The sequence below is a fragment of the Sinocyclocheilus grahami genome, unplaced genomic scaffold (genome assembly GCF_001515645.1).
Source record: "Sinocyclocheilus grahami isolate Dianchi unplaced genomic scaffold, SAMN03320097.WGS_v1.1 scaffold643.1, whole genome shotgun sequence".
Taxonomy (NCBI): Eukaryota; Metazoa; Chordata; class Actinopteri; order Cypriniformes; family Cyprinidae; genus Sinocyclocheilus; species Sinocyclocheilus grahami.
This window is the reverse complement of record NW_015505822.1, coordinates 446,635-461,560: the sequence shown is the minus strand read 5'-3', so window position 1 is coordinate 461,560 and position 14,926 is coordinate 446,635. Positions and strand designations below refer to the sequence as shown.

Here is a 14,926-nt window from a genome sequence, read left to right as displayed (position 1 = left end):
CACACTCTCTCTCACACACACACACACACACACACACACACACACTCTCTCTCACACACACACATGCACTCTCACACACTCACACACGCACGCACACACTCTCTCACACACACACACTCACACACACGCGCACACACACGCGCACACACACGCACACACACACACTCACTCACACACAATAAAATGTATAATCATTCATTTAAATTAAGTAAAATATGTAATCATCATTAATTTACTTGATGTCTTATATACCTGTCTGTAAAATTTAATTTTTGTATAAAATTTTTAAATGTGCATATATAATTATAAATTATTTATAATGAACAAATTAAGTGAGTCAATGATTCAGTGACCCATTCATAAAAACAGTATCTTGCTTAGTTTCTGATTTAATCAGCTGTTTGAGCGAATGAAGTGAGTCAATGATTCAGTGACTAATTTATAAAGAGAGTCACTTGCTTTGTTTCTGAATGAATCAGCAGTTTGAAAAAATCAAGTGAGTAAATGATTCAGTGACCCATTCTTAAAGACAGTCACTTGCTTTGTCTCTGAATGAATCGGTTGAATGAATAACTGAATGACTCACTTATCAAGATAGTGACTTGCTGCCACCTACTGGTGCTTTTAGTTGAGAGAATCATTTTAATAAAAAAAAAAAAAAAAAAAATCAATTTATATTTCAGTATTCATTTTTAAAACCCATTAATAGCAATTTATTATCACTATTTAGGCAATGCTGAATATGAGGGCAATAAGTGATCTTTTTAGGGGGTCTCTTAAATTTCTCAGCCAAAATTGATTGAGTGAATCAGCACATCATGTAATTAATTAGAATAAAGTTTTAATCACTTGACAGCCCTAAAATGTGTATTTAAATATGTGAATGTGTTTGTTTCTCTGCAGGTGAGTTATTATTTCCCTCTGAAGACGTTATGGCGGTCTTTTTTCGCGGCGCTGGTGGCGGCTTTCACACTGCGCTCCATAAACCCGTTCGGTAACAACCGTCTGGTTCTGTTTTACGTGGAGTATCACACGCCGTGGTACATGGCCGAGCTGGTGCCGTTCATCCTGCTGGGTGTGTTCGGGGGCCTCTGGGGGACGCTCTTCATCCGCTGCAACATCGCCTGGTGCCGGCGGCGCAAGACCACGCTGCTGGGAAAGTATCCGGTGCTGGAGGTGATCGTGGTGACGGGGATCACGGCCGTCCTGGCCTTCCCGAACCCGTACACACGGCGCAGCACCAGCGAGCTGATCTCCGAGCTGTTTAACGACTGCGGCTCGCTCGAGTCCTCACAGCTCTGTGACTACATCAACAACCCCAACATGAGCCGACCCGTGGACGACATCCCCGACAGACCCGCCGGCCCCGGCGTCTACAGCGCCCTCTGGCAGCTCACGCTGGCGCTCGTCTTCAAGATCGTCATCACCATCTTCACATTCGGCATGAAGGTCAGAACGACCATGTTCTTGTGTCTTAAATAGGGATGTAATGATTCACTCAACTCATGATTCGATTCACGATTTTGATTTCACGATTCAATTCGATTCACGATTTTTTTTACAAAATGAGATTTAAGACAAATTATAAATTAAATGTGTCCTTTTATTATTGCTTGGACAAAATGCTGCACATTTCTTTGTGAAATTGAAATATAGCACTATAATAATATACTAATATAGCACTTGCATATTATTGCTCTTTTGTTGGTTTTGATTGCTTCTATTGTCCTCATTTGTAAGTCGCTTTGGATAAAAGCATCTGCTAAATGATTAAATGTAAATAACAAAACTAAATTGAAATTTTGAACCAAATCAAATAAATAAGTAACACAAATAAAATAAATCTCTTCATGTAAACAAACTAAGGCTTTGTCTGTGCTCTTTCCATTTAAACTTAGAGGCAACCACTGCATTTTAATCTTGATCCAAACAAAGATGCTGCATACATGCAACATGAGCAGTTTTTAATCTAAATTAGATTGTATAATTTTGAAATTTGAAGCAAAAACAGAATGACTTGACTTCAGTTTTGTGAAAGTATGCATAAAAAATATCTGCATGAAACCGAAACAGCAGACGAGCTGAACGAGACGCAGATTCTCTCTCTGCCAGCAGGTGGCGCTTAAAGCCTTTCCTTGGTTTCTGCTGTAAACAAAGCAGCGCTGCACTTATGCGACTTATGAACTTTAATATGCATTATACAGAGGTGCTGATTGGCTACAAGTTTGTTTTGCGATTCGGCCCGAATCAGTTTTCTAAAGTGTTTTTGAAAAATCACTCACTCTGCCTTTAATATGCATTATACAGAGGCAAGATGAAAAGAGAAAATACCATCTAAACTCTTCTAAAGACAGTAAGTTCTCCTCATACATAAACTCCTACCCCTAAATGAATCACGATTTGTTTAGCATCTCAACCGATTTGTATCGTCACATATTTAAATTGATTTTCAATCGGCTCGCGGTTAATCGTTACATCCCTAATCTTAAACTCATTAAAGTTGTGCTATTATAGTATTTATTCATATTTTAAATGAGCTCTTATTTTTAGATTTTAGTTTCAGTAATTTTGTGCTATTGTCAGTTTTATTTAATTTTTATTCTATTTAGCTTTATTTTATTTTAGTTTTAGTAATTTTAGAACTTCAGCATAAACTTATATTTCAGGTAGTTTCCAAGGCAACCTTTCTATTATTATTTTTTTAATTATTATATGTAAAGCTTAAAGAAAAATACTGTTAAAAAACGTTAAATTAATACATAATTATTTTGATCTTATTTGTTTTTATTTATTATCTTTATATTTATTACTTCAATGTGGATACATATTTATAATTTATTTTGTTATTGTACATTTACGTTTAGATTGCGTAATTTTAAGTGCTCGTCATTTTTATAAATAATTCTATTTATTTTTATTTCTGTATTAGTTTCAGTAATTTTAGTGCTTCAACTTGCCAAGGCAACATTTCTCATTTTATTTTATTTTTTAGGGTAATTATATTTAAAGTTAAAAGAAAAACACTGTTAAAAGACAGTTTAATTAATGCATATTTATTTTGATCTCAATATTTGTATACATTTTTTATATTATATATTAAATGTGCATATATAATTTATCTATTATTTTATTTTATATTGATTTTTTTATATTTGTTTTCCAGTTGAATGATATTTAAACTTCGATGATAAACACTGTTAAAAAGATGGTTCAGTAGATGAACATTTATTTTGATCTCATTTATTTTTATTTATTATTTTATATTAGGTATTTCAATGTGCATACATATTTATATATTATTAATTTTAATCTATTTATTTACATGTATTTTTTGTTTGTGTTTCAGTTGAATTATATTTAAAGTTAAAAGAAAAACGGTTCAGTAAATGCACATTTATTTTGATCTCATTTATTTTTATTGTTTAAATGTGCATATATATTTATATATATATATATATTTTTAAATCTAATTTATTAATTTAGTTTTTTCTTAGTTTTTCAGTTGTATTTATGGATTTTTCAGTTAAAATTATATTTAAAGTTCAAAGAAAAACAATATAAAATATAAATATTAGATGAAAAATATTTTAATCTAATATTTTTATTTTATTATTTTATTTAAGCTTTATTTTAAGAAAAGAAACCAGCCTAATTATTCGGTTTATGCTTTTTTTGATCTACATTGTTTCCTGCAAATATGCAGATGATATATTTAAATTAATACTTCATCAATTACTTTGTCATTGGCACAGACATTTTTTGAAACAATATAGATTATTAACTGATTTATATTTAAATTATATTTGTGACCCTGCAGCACAGAAGCAGTGTTAAGTCGCTGGGGTATATTTGTAGCAATAGCCAACAATACATTGTATGGGTCACAATTATACATTTCTCTTTTATGCCAAAAATCATTAGGATATTAAGTAAAGATTATGTTCCATGAAGATATTTAGTAAATTTCCTACTGTTAATATATCAAAACTTAATGTTTGATTAGTAATATGCATTGCTAAGAACTTCATTTGGACAACTTTAAAAATTATTTTCTCAATAATTAGATTTTTTTGCACCCTCAGATTCCAGATTTTCAAATAGTTGTATCTCGGCCAAATATTGTGCTATCCTAACAAACCATACATCAATGGAAAGCTTATTCATTCAGCTTCAGATGATGCATGCATCTCAATTTCAAGAAATTTACCCTTATGACTGGTTTTGTGCTCCAGGGTCACAAATGTATAATTTGATGTGTTTCTCCTCAGATCCCGTCGGGTCTGTTCATCCCCAGTATGGCGGTGGGTGCCATCGCCGGCCGTATCGTGGGCATCGCGGTGGAGCAGATGGCTTATCACCATCACGACTGGATCATCTTTAAGAACTGGTGTCGTCCTGGCGCAGACTGCGTCACTCCGGGTCTGTACGCCATGGTCGGCGCCGCTGCGTGTTTGGGTGAGACGCTCCAGATCCAGAATCACTGAATTGCTGATGTAGATTATGAACTTTATCTCTGATCAGATGGGTTTTTAGGGGGTGCCTACATAAAATCAGACACTGAATATTTTTTATTTACCATGCAAGTCTATTTTTAATTTGTCACTGCTGTTTAAAAATGCAGTACTAATGGCTGAAATGCTCAGTTTACTCATTTGAGGTTTGGGAAGTTGTTCCCTGCCATCAGCTGCTAACTAAAACTAAAACTATTAAAAATCATTTTCTGCAATTGAAATGAAGCTGAAATTAAATATAAATATTAGATGAAAAATGTAGATGAAAAACAAAAATGAGAAATGTTGCCTTGGCAACTCACTGAAATAAGTTTAAGTACTAAAAATAGTAAAACTGAAATAAAAATAAACTAAAGCCAAATAGAAATATTTTAAATATCTTAAAGACTTTTGCAATCAGTTGTTAACAAAAGTACAATTAAAACTATTAAAAACCGTTTTCTGTAATTGAAATAAAGCTGAAATAAAAGGAAATATAAATACTAGATGAAAAACGTTAACAAAATAAAATACTTAAACTGAAATAAAATAGGTTTAAGTTCTAAAATGACTAAAACAGAAATGAATTAAATAAATTAAAGCTAAATTGAAATATTAAAAATAATAAAAATGACAGAAGCACGTAACAAAATTACTAAACTTCAACTACAATTCAAATGAAAATTAAAAATATAAAATTAAAAATTCCCTGCCATCAGTTAACAAAAACTTCAACTAAAAACTGTTTTCTGTCATTGAAATATAGCTGAAATAAAATAAAATATAAATATTAGATGAAAAACTTAAACTAAATAAAATACTTAAACTGAACTAAGTGTAAAATTACTGAAACTAAAATGAAATATTTAAAAAACCAAACAATAATAAAATGACTAAACTTACCAAAAATCTAAATAAAAACTCAAAATATAAAAAAATATCTATTAAAAATAGTTTTCTGTAATTTAAATAAAGATTAAGTAAAAGAAAATATAAATATTAGATGAAAAACTTCAAATAAAACATAAATAATACTAAGTTTTGCTGATGTAGATTATGAACTTCAGAAAAAAATATTATTATTAATTATTTTATTTATTTACCATGCAAGTTAGACAATTTTTTAACATTTACTTGCCAAATTAAAAAATGTTTTCTAGAATTGAAATAAAGCTGGAATAAAATTTTTGTTTTTTTTATATTAGCTGCAAAAAGAGAAATATTTATTTGGCAAGTAACTGAAAAAAGCATAAGTTGAAGTACTAAAATTATTATACCTAAAACTTAAATAAAATAAATTAAATATTTTTTAATTTTATTTAAAAAAATTTTTTTTTTAAAAGTTATTTAAAAAAGAAACCCTATTATAAATGACAAAAGCACATAACAAAATCACTAAAACAAACTAAAATGTAAAGTGAAAATATAAAATAATAGCTAATTCAAAATATGAACAAATATAATGTATTACTATATACTATTTAATTTATATTTTATATATATATATATATATATATATATATATATAATTAATCATTATAATATATATATACATATATGTGACCACAAAATCTGAAAGCTGATTAAATACGCTTTCCATTGGTGTATGGTTTGTTAGGATAGGACGATATTTGGCTGAGATACAACTATTTGAAAATCTAGAATCTGAGGGTGCAAAAAAATCTAAATATTGAGAAAATCATCTTTAAAGTTGTCCAAATGAAGTTCTTAGCAATGCATATTACTAATCAAACATTAAGTTGTGATATATTTACGGTAGGACATTTACTAAATATCTTCATGGAACATGATCTTTACTTAATATCCTAATGATTTTTGGCATAAAAGAGAAATGTATAATTGTGACCCATACAATGTATTGTTGGCTATTGCTACAAATATACCCCAGCGACTTAACACTGCTTTTGTGCTCCAGGGTCACTATATATATATATATATAGTAAGTGAGATGATGGCGTTTATAGGTGCAGCAGTGAGGTGTTTGTGTTTGATTCAGGCGGTGTGACGCGGATGACGGTGTCTCTGGTGGTCATCATGTTCGAGCTGACCGGGGGTCTGGAGTACATCGTTCCTCTGATGGCGGCCGCCGTCACCAGTAAATGGGTGGCCGATGCGTTCGGGAAGGAGGGCATTTACGAAGCGCACATCCAGCTCAACGGCTACCCGTACCTGGACCAGGACGAGTTCACGCACCGCACGCTGGCCACCGATGTGATGCGACCGCGCCGCAATGAGCCGCCGCTGGCCCTGCTCACGCAGGACAGCACCACGGTGGAGGACGTGGAGACGCTCATCAAAGACACCGACTACAATGGCTTCCCTGTGGTGGTCTCACACGAGTCTGAGAGACTCATCGGCTTCGTGCAGAGACGCGACCTCATCCTGGCCATCAGTAAGACACGCGTTCACACACGCTTTTGCCCTGAATGTGCTGCACTCTGAAGCTTTAACGTACCTTAAAGGGATAGTTCACCCAAAAATGAAAATGTGATGTTTATCTGCTTACCCCCGGGGCATCCAAGATGTAGGTGACTTTGTTTCTTCAGTAGAACACAAACGAAGATTTTTAACTCAAACCGTTGCAGTCTGTCAGTCATATAATGTCAGTGGATGGGAATCACGGCTTTGAGAGTAAAAAAAAACATACACAAACAAAACCAAATTAAACCCTGCGGCTTGTGATGATATATTGATGTGTAAAGACGTCCTCGAAAGCTGGCGCGGGACGCGCCTTCTTCTTCTTGCTTTACGGCGGATCGCAGACTTATAAGTGCATTATCGCCACCTATCTCTCAAATGGAGCATTGACACTCTATCTACAATCTCAATTAGGAGTGTCAATGGTCCACTTGAGAGATAGGTGGCGGTAATACACTTAAGTTTGCGATCCACCGTAAAGCAAGAAGAAGAAGAAGAAGACTCCTCATGCGCCGGCTGTTGAGAACACGCTCAGGAGGACGCGCCACCGCTCAGGACAGTTCGGACATTGCGTGAATCAGAGGTAAAAAACTATATAAATACTGTTCAGTTTCTTGCACAGACCGATCGTTTCGTGTCTTTACACATCAATGTATCGTCACGAGCCGCAGAGTTTAATTTGGTTTTGTTTGTGTATGTTTTTTTTTACTCTCAAAGCCGTGATTCCCATCCACTGACATTATAAGACTGACAGACTGCAACGGTTTGAGTTAAAAATCTTCGTTTGTGTTCTACTGAAGAAACAAAGTCACCTACATCTTGGATGCCCCGGGGGTAAGCAGATAAACATCACATTTTCATTTTTGGGTGAACTATCCCTTTAACTATGCAAATTTAATGTTAACATTTCCAAAAGGTCTTAAAGCTCAAATTTGAAATCTGTTTACATGCATTTATGATTGTTTTGTAGCCTTTTGACATTATTCAATTTGTATCGGTGTATATTTGTGTGTGTCGTTGTAGTCAACTACATTCAAAACACTTAATGCATTACATTTTTTGTTGTTGTTTTTGAAAGAAGTCTCTTCTGCTCACCAAGGCTGCATTTGAACAAATAAAATAATTTTTACGTAAAGTTTAAAATTTGAAAAAAAAGTATATAAATGTGATTGTGAAATAAAAATTTGAAAAAAAGAGTAAAAATTGTGAAATATTTTTAGAATTTAAAACAGCTGTTTTCTGTGTGAATATCTGTTAAAATGTCATTTATTTCTGTGATGTGCAGCTGTATTTTCAGCATCATTCCTCCAGTCTCCAGAGTCACATGATCTTCAGAAATCAGAATAATATGCTGATTATTAGAAACATTTCTGAACTGTACTAAAGTACTAAAATTACTAAAACTGAAATAAAAATAAATTAAACAATTATTTAAAAAAATGTCTGAAACACAATAAAATTACTAAATTTAAAATGAAAACTGAAGATATAAAATAAAAGCTAACTGAAATATGAAAAAATATGAATAAATACTATAATAGTATATACTGTATATAGTACTAAGTTCCATTCAAAATGTTAATGCAAGTAAAATACAGTAAAAATAAGTGCTATTAATAAAATCGCAGTTTATGTGTTCATTTAACTATTTATATGCACTACTGTGCATTAATTTGTATTTTTATGTTGTGAGTCTCTTCTGCTCACCAAGGCTGCATTTATTAATTATTACATGAAATATATTACTATTATACTTAATACAATTACTATTGTAATTATAAATATATATATAAGGAAAATAAATTAATTATAATATTTAAAATTATAATAATATTTCACAGTGTTGTTTTTACTGTATTTTTTGGTTTAATTACTGTAATTGAATATTTATTTAATGATTAATTTACAGTTTCAAACAACTTGAATTTTTTGCTTCTCACGAGTATGAAAACGAATTTAATGATGCAAGAATTAAAAAAAAAAACCTTGTTGCTTGCTTGTACGTCATACATTAACGTCATTGCAAACATGTACGATGTTCTGTGTGTTTCTCAGAGAGCGCACGTCAGAAGCAGGACGGGGTCGTCAGTAACTCTGTGGTGCATTTCACCGAAGACGCTCCGCAGATTCCCGCGTCGAACCCGCAGCCGCTGAAACTCAGACGCATCCTGAACCTCAGTCCCTTCACCGTCACTGACCACACGCCCATGGAGACGGTGGTGGACATCTTCCGCAAGCTGGGCCTGCGCCAGTGTCTGGTCACACGCAGCGGGTGAGAAGCTGATGATTCGATAAAGCAATAAGAAGTTATAAATTCACTGTAGGCTTCACGGGGGTTACTGCTTTTATAAAACGTATAAATCCATATACGTAGTAAGGTTTCACGAAATAAAACAGAGCAAATAAAGTGTAATGATATTAATAAACACAGTATTCTTCCACCAAACAATGTAGCGCCTCAGAAACAGTTGTGGTTGCTACAAAGGTGTGTGTTACTTTGTAGAGTCATTTACAACAGCTTCGAACGCGGCTCAGCCAATCAGAATCAAGCACCGGAACTATAGACCAATTCAGAGTAGACGGCACAGTTATAGTGGTGGCAGAAAAACACTGGGAACAAGTGGAGATAAATGGGTAAAATCCATGGAATAAAAGAAAAATATTTTTGTGCCTGTCAAGATCGGAATGCAAATAATTTTTATAGAATACTGTCGTCATTTGAAGCTAAACGCAGCGTTTAAATGGACATACTATGGATGAAAACTGTTACGATTACTCTACTTTTAAAGCATAAATTCGATTTAAACAATACGTCTACATAATATTCACATATGCTGTTCGTAGGGGACGTATTGTATTAGCCCTACAGTCACAGCATGAAATATTATTATAATATTTATTTATTTCATCTCACAATTCGCAAGTTTATATCTCCTAATTCGGACTTTATAACTCGACTTAACTCAAAAATAGTGAGTTTGTCAAATCTGAGGGAAAAAGCCAGAAGAGCCGAGAGGAAAAGAGAGAATGACGAGTTGTTTTTCCTTATTAGAATTGCGAGAATAAAGTCAGAATTTTGAAATATAAAATCAAATTTACCTTTTTTTATTCTTTTATTCCATGGCTCCATACACTGCCGCTTGAAAACCCTCATTTTCTGCCTCCAGATAGGCTCCGCCCACAAAAAAACGTCATCCCTGCTTCGGATCTGTAAGACTATCGCACGCTCTAACGTCAATTTCGTTGAATAACAGTGCTTATCGCTGGCTGACAAGCTCTTGTAATATGCGTAGAACATTTTGAAAATGACATCTAATCAATATAATTTATAATCTCTTTAAACCTAACTATTTTGTGCCGTATCCGTGAAATTCTCTCTACCTGTAAAGGCTATCTCTCCCGGGTTTTCGGCAACCATGATGCGCGCGCATCCTGAATGTTTACAAACCTATAATTGGTCTATACATTTTATAAGTTGGTTTAATCACTCGACCTGTTTGAGTTTAATATATGCGAGGCTTGGCCAATGAGATCTCACTGTGGGCGGAGCTACTGAGCACAAAACTGACCAGCGTTATGTTTATAATTTTCAGTGTTTCAGAGAACTAGCTACTTACTTTGACAATGTTTTTTTAGAGAGTTAATTATTATATATTTATGAATTTAATTTATGCACTACTGTTTGAAAGTTGGGGTTTTTTGGTAACACTATATTTACTATAAGGCTTAATTTGTTAATGTTAGTTCACTATATTATCATGAACAATACTTATACAGCCGTTATTAATCTTAGTTCATGTCAATGCATTATTAAAATCTAAAGTTGTATCTGTTAACACTAGTTGATGCACTGTGAACTAACATGAACGTGAACGTTTTTATTAACTAACATTATCAAAGGTTAATAAATGCTGTAAAAAAAAATACAAGTTCTTTTGAACTTTCTATTCATCTGTGAATCCTGAAAAATTAAATGTATCACGGTTTCCACAAAAATATTGTGCAGCACGACTGTTTTCAACATTGATAATAATCAGAAATGTTTCTAATAATCAGCATATTATTCTGATTTCTGAAGATCATGTGACACTGAAGACTGGAGCAATGATGCTGAAAATACAGCTGCGCATCACAGAAATAAATTCTATTTTAACAGATAATCACATAGAAAACAGCTGATTTAAATTCTAAAAATATTTCACAATTTTTACTGTATTTTCGATCAAATAAATGCAGCTTTGCTGAGCACAAGAGACTTTCCAGAAACATTAAAAATTCTTACCCCCAAACTTTTGAACGATAGTGTATGTACTTCATATATAAATACATTAGAATATGTCCTTTTTAATTTATTGAATTAAAAAAAAAGACTATTACTATGATTTACAGAAAAATGTAATTCAGTTTATATACCAAAAACAAAAAAAAATCAAGAATCATTAGATGGCATTAAAAGACTCTAATTAAGGATCGCAAAATACTAATTCATTCTCATTTGAAATCTTTGGCTCTTATCCGTCAAACCACCAGGTTTTAATCATTTCAAATAGAATCAGATTTAGTAGATCGCTTTCCTTTGATATATTTAATAAGTTCAGGTCAGAATAAGTACGTTGTTTCAGGTTTACATAAATATCTCTGTTACACTGAATTAGGAGTGTGCGATATTGACAAATTATATCTCAATATTTTCTGGGATTTTATCGATAACGATAATTAGACGGTATTTTGCTGAGTGTGTTAATGTGCTGATATCTTAAGGACTGCCGAAGACAGCTTGACTCCTAATGTTTTTAATATTCTTCATATTCTGTGTGGTGGTCGGTTCATACTGATAGAAATTAATCTTTTCCAATAAGTTTAAACTGATTTTTGCATTTTATGGGCATTTTTACCTTTACAAAGCCATTTTTTCTAAAAGTGTCCATTATCTTTTGAGTCAAATTCTTACATTTAATCAGGGAATTAGCATAATAAGACATTCGAGCTGTTACCGAGCAAATTAAATCAACACAGAAGCTGCATCTGACGTGGCATTTAGATGTATTTACACACATGTATTTTGTTTAATGCAAGACACGAATGCATTTAACCTGCAATTACAAATGCATAAATAATGTTTTGATATATTAAACATAAAACGTTGAATACTGATATTTGAAATGATTTAAAACATGGAAGAAGAAAAAAAAAGAAAAGAAAGAAAAAGCTGAAATGTGAAATTAAAGCCGCCAGCAGGTGGCAGCAAAGCACTGTTAATAAGTGAGTCACTGCGATTGAACCGAATCATTTAAACGAGTGATTCATTCAGGAACGAAACACCGTCATGTTGCTCAGAGACACAAAACAGCGTTGTGGCTGTATTCGGGATGATTCTTTTTGGCGAAATAAAGCAAAAACATGGTGTCTAAAACGTAAGTCTCTTAATTAACTTATTGTTTATTGAATTCAACGTCACATTTGTAATCACGGTAATTTTTGGAGAAAACGGCACTCTTCGTGTGAAATTGAATAACTATATGAAGTGATATAAATATATAAATTTTCTGCCGTCATGTCTTGAATTTGGGATCATTCTAAATGCACTTTAATAGCCTGAATCATGCAGTGAAAGAACGCACACTAAATGCGCACGCGCACTAGTCTAGACTTCACGTGATGCATGCGTGCGCTCTGTAGGGATGCTTTGAATGGTTTTTGCAGAATACTCGACAATGTCAAATCGCACATCGTTAAAACAACAATTACGATATTATCGCAGACGATATATATCGCACACCCCTACACTGAATATGGGTCATCCATATTTTTTGTGCACCTCCACAAATGATTCTCCACACCATTTGAGCAAAACTTCCCTGAAACGTTCCTTCGGCTTAAAAAAAATCCATGAATAAACTCACAAATGCAGTCCAACCATAAAGACAGTTTTTCTCTATGAATATCGCTCGGCTGATATTTACACTGCTGAATGTAGTAATGATTTCTCTCAGGAGCACTTACTGACATGAAGGAGGCCGTTATTGCTGAATTAATAAGCAGAAAATATTCCCACTGAATGCTTGACCTCTCATGTAAAAACCAGCTGTCAGTGTGTCCGTTCAGAAACGCATTCAGCCGGTTATTGTTTCCTATAGTGAACCTCAAAGGGATGTTTTGCGTCACACTCCTGCTGGGTTCGCTTCATAGGCTTTAAGTTGAATGCTCACTAACAGAGCGTCTTGATTGCATTGTTCTTCTATTCACTACTTGTAGTAAATGTGATTTGGAGGTTGCATACATCCCACCAATGGACAGTGGCTGTAGCATTGCTATCATAAAGAAGTGGCCAAATATTAACGATTAAGTGGACAATTAAATGTTGTTTAGTCAATATTAAACAAGGATTAGATCACGTTGTAAAGTGTAAAAACATGATATAATACATAATGTAAATAAGTTCTGATTATATTATTACATTATATATTTGAACTGTTTTGTTCAGTGAAACCATGTGATTACTTGCTTTTGATATTTTATTTCCAATTATTATTGCCTCATTGCTATTATTTAAAAGTCATTTTAAAATCTATTGTTCGTGTAGGTCTATATTTATTATCACACAAAAAAGATCAGATTACTCGATTGATTATCAGAATAATCGACCGATTACTCGATTGCCAAAATAATCGTTAATGACATCTCTAAAATGTATTACAATTTTATTAATTATACTGCCATATTTTTTTCCCTCAGAAATGTTCCTATATTTTCTAGATTTAGATTTTATGGTTTGATCAAATGTTACAAATAAAAAAGAATGTCTAATCAATTGAATTAATAAAAGTTTGAATCATTTATTGCGTTTGAAAAAAAATAGTAGTGCTACATGTTTTTCTTTTTTTAAATTCTTCTGTTTTTCCCAAATTCCATGTTTTCTTTTAATTTTTCTAGATTCTGTTTTTAATGGTTTATTTAAATTTCAATAATAAAAAAGGATGCCTAATCAGTGGAATTCATAAAACTTTAAAACTTCAATAATTCATTACAATTTTAACAATAATAGTGCCATATGATGGTGAATTTCTTTCTTTCTTTCAGAAATTCTGTTTCTAGATTTTCTAGAATTTTTCTAGATTTAGTTTTTTTATAGTTTTATCAAATGTTAAATAATCAAAAGTGCATAAATATGAATGCATACAACTTTAACCATTTAATTGATCATTTCAAATGTATTTAAATGAAATGTAAACAATTCCTTTCATTTTTTGGCAAACAAAATAAAACGTGGAAGAAAAGTTGTGTGATATTCCTTAACCAATAAATGTCATTTGGAGGTTGGAGGATAGTTGCATGCTCAATTAGATATTTTTTTTTGCATTTGTTCAGAACGTAAGCAATAGTAATATAAGTTAAGTAGGTCAATCCACACAATATTGCTTCAAGACTCTCATTAAAATATTCAGATGCCGTGTCATTATTCGTCTACTGAATGCAGTCTTTGGATAATTTCCAGCAGATCTGAGACTCTTCCTGCTCTTCTCTGTCCTGAGGAGCCGTCTCATTCCTGCAGTGGCTGTCTGTGTCCTCGAGGACATGTATGATATTGCAGGTGACACGTCTCGGTCATCAGCAGAAGCGCTGGATTCCCACACAATCCGAGAAGCTCTGACTCGCTGTGAGAAACAGGCTGGAACTCACACTCGCTCATCACTCATGTTTTATTCTGCTTTTGTTTTATTCTAACCTCACTGTAAACGGAGAGACATTAGAGATGAATTTCTCTGAAAAGCTTCTCTACCTTTGTCACAATTATGTTCAGTTTAGTTCAGTTCCTGTCATGTCTGTTATGAGCTCTCATTAGTTACCCTGGTTTCTGATTAGTTAATCCTGATCCAGCTGTTCCTGTTTAGTTCCCTGATTTACTGTGTGTGTGTGTGTGTGTGTGTAAGAGTGTGAGTGTGTGTGAGTGAGTGAGTGAGTGAGTGTGTGTGTGTGAGTGAGAGTGTGTGTGTGTG

The 14,926-nt window shown here is 33.0% G+C and overlaps 1 protein-coding gene across 2 annotated transcripts in view; it reads left to right on the top strand.

Moving 5' to 3' along the window:
• Nucleotides 1-14,926, top strand: part of LOC107558374 (H(+)/Cl(-) exchange transporter 4) — a 23,678-nt gene that overhangs the window by 6,374 nt on the left and 2,378 nt on the right. For both annotated transcript variants that reach the window (XM_016242033.1, XM_016242035.1), the window contains exons 8-11: nt 904-1,449; nt 4,269-4,455; nt 6,508-6,903; nt 8,985-9,201. In XM_016242033.1, the coding sequence (XP_016097519.1) occupies nt 904-1,449; nt 4,269-4,455; nt 6,508-6,903; nt 8,985-9,201 (1,346 nt within the window). The remainder of the gene's footprint in view (nt 1-903; nt 1,450-4,268; nt 4,456-6,507; nt 6,904-8,984; nt 9,202-14,926) is intronic.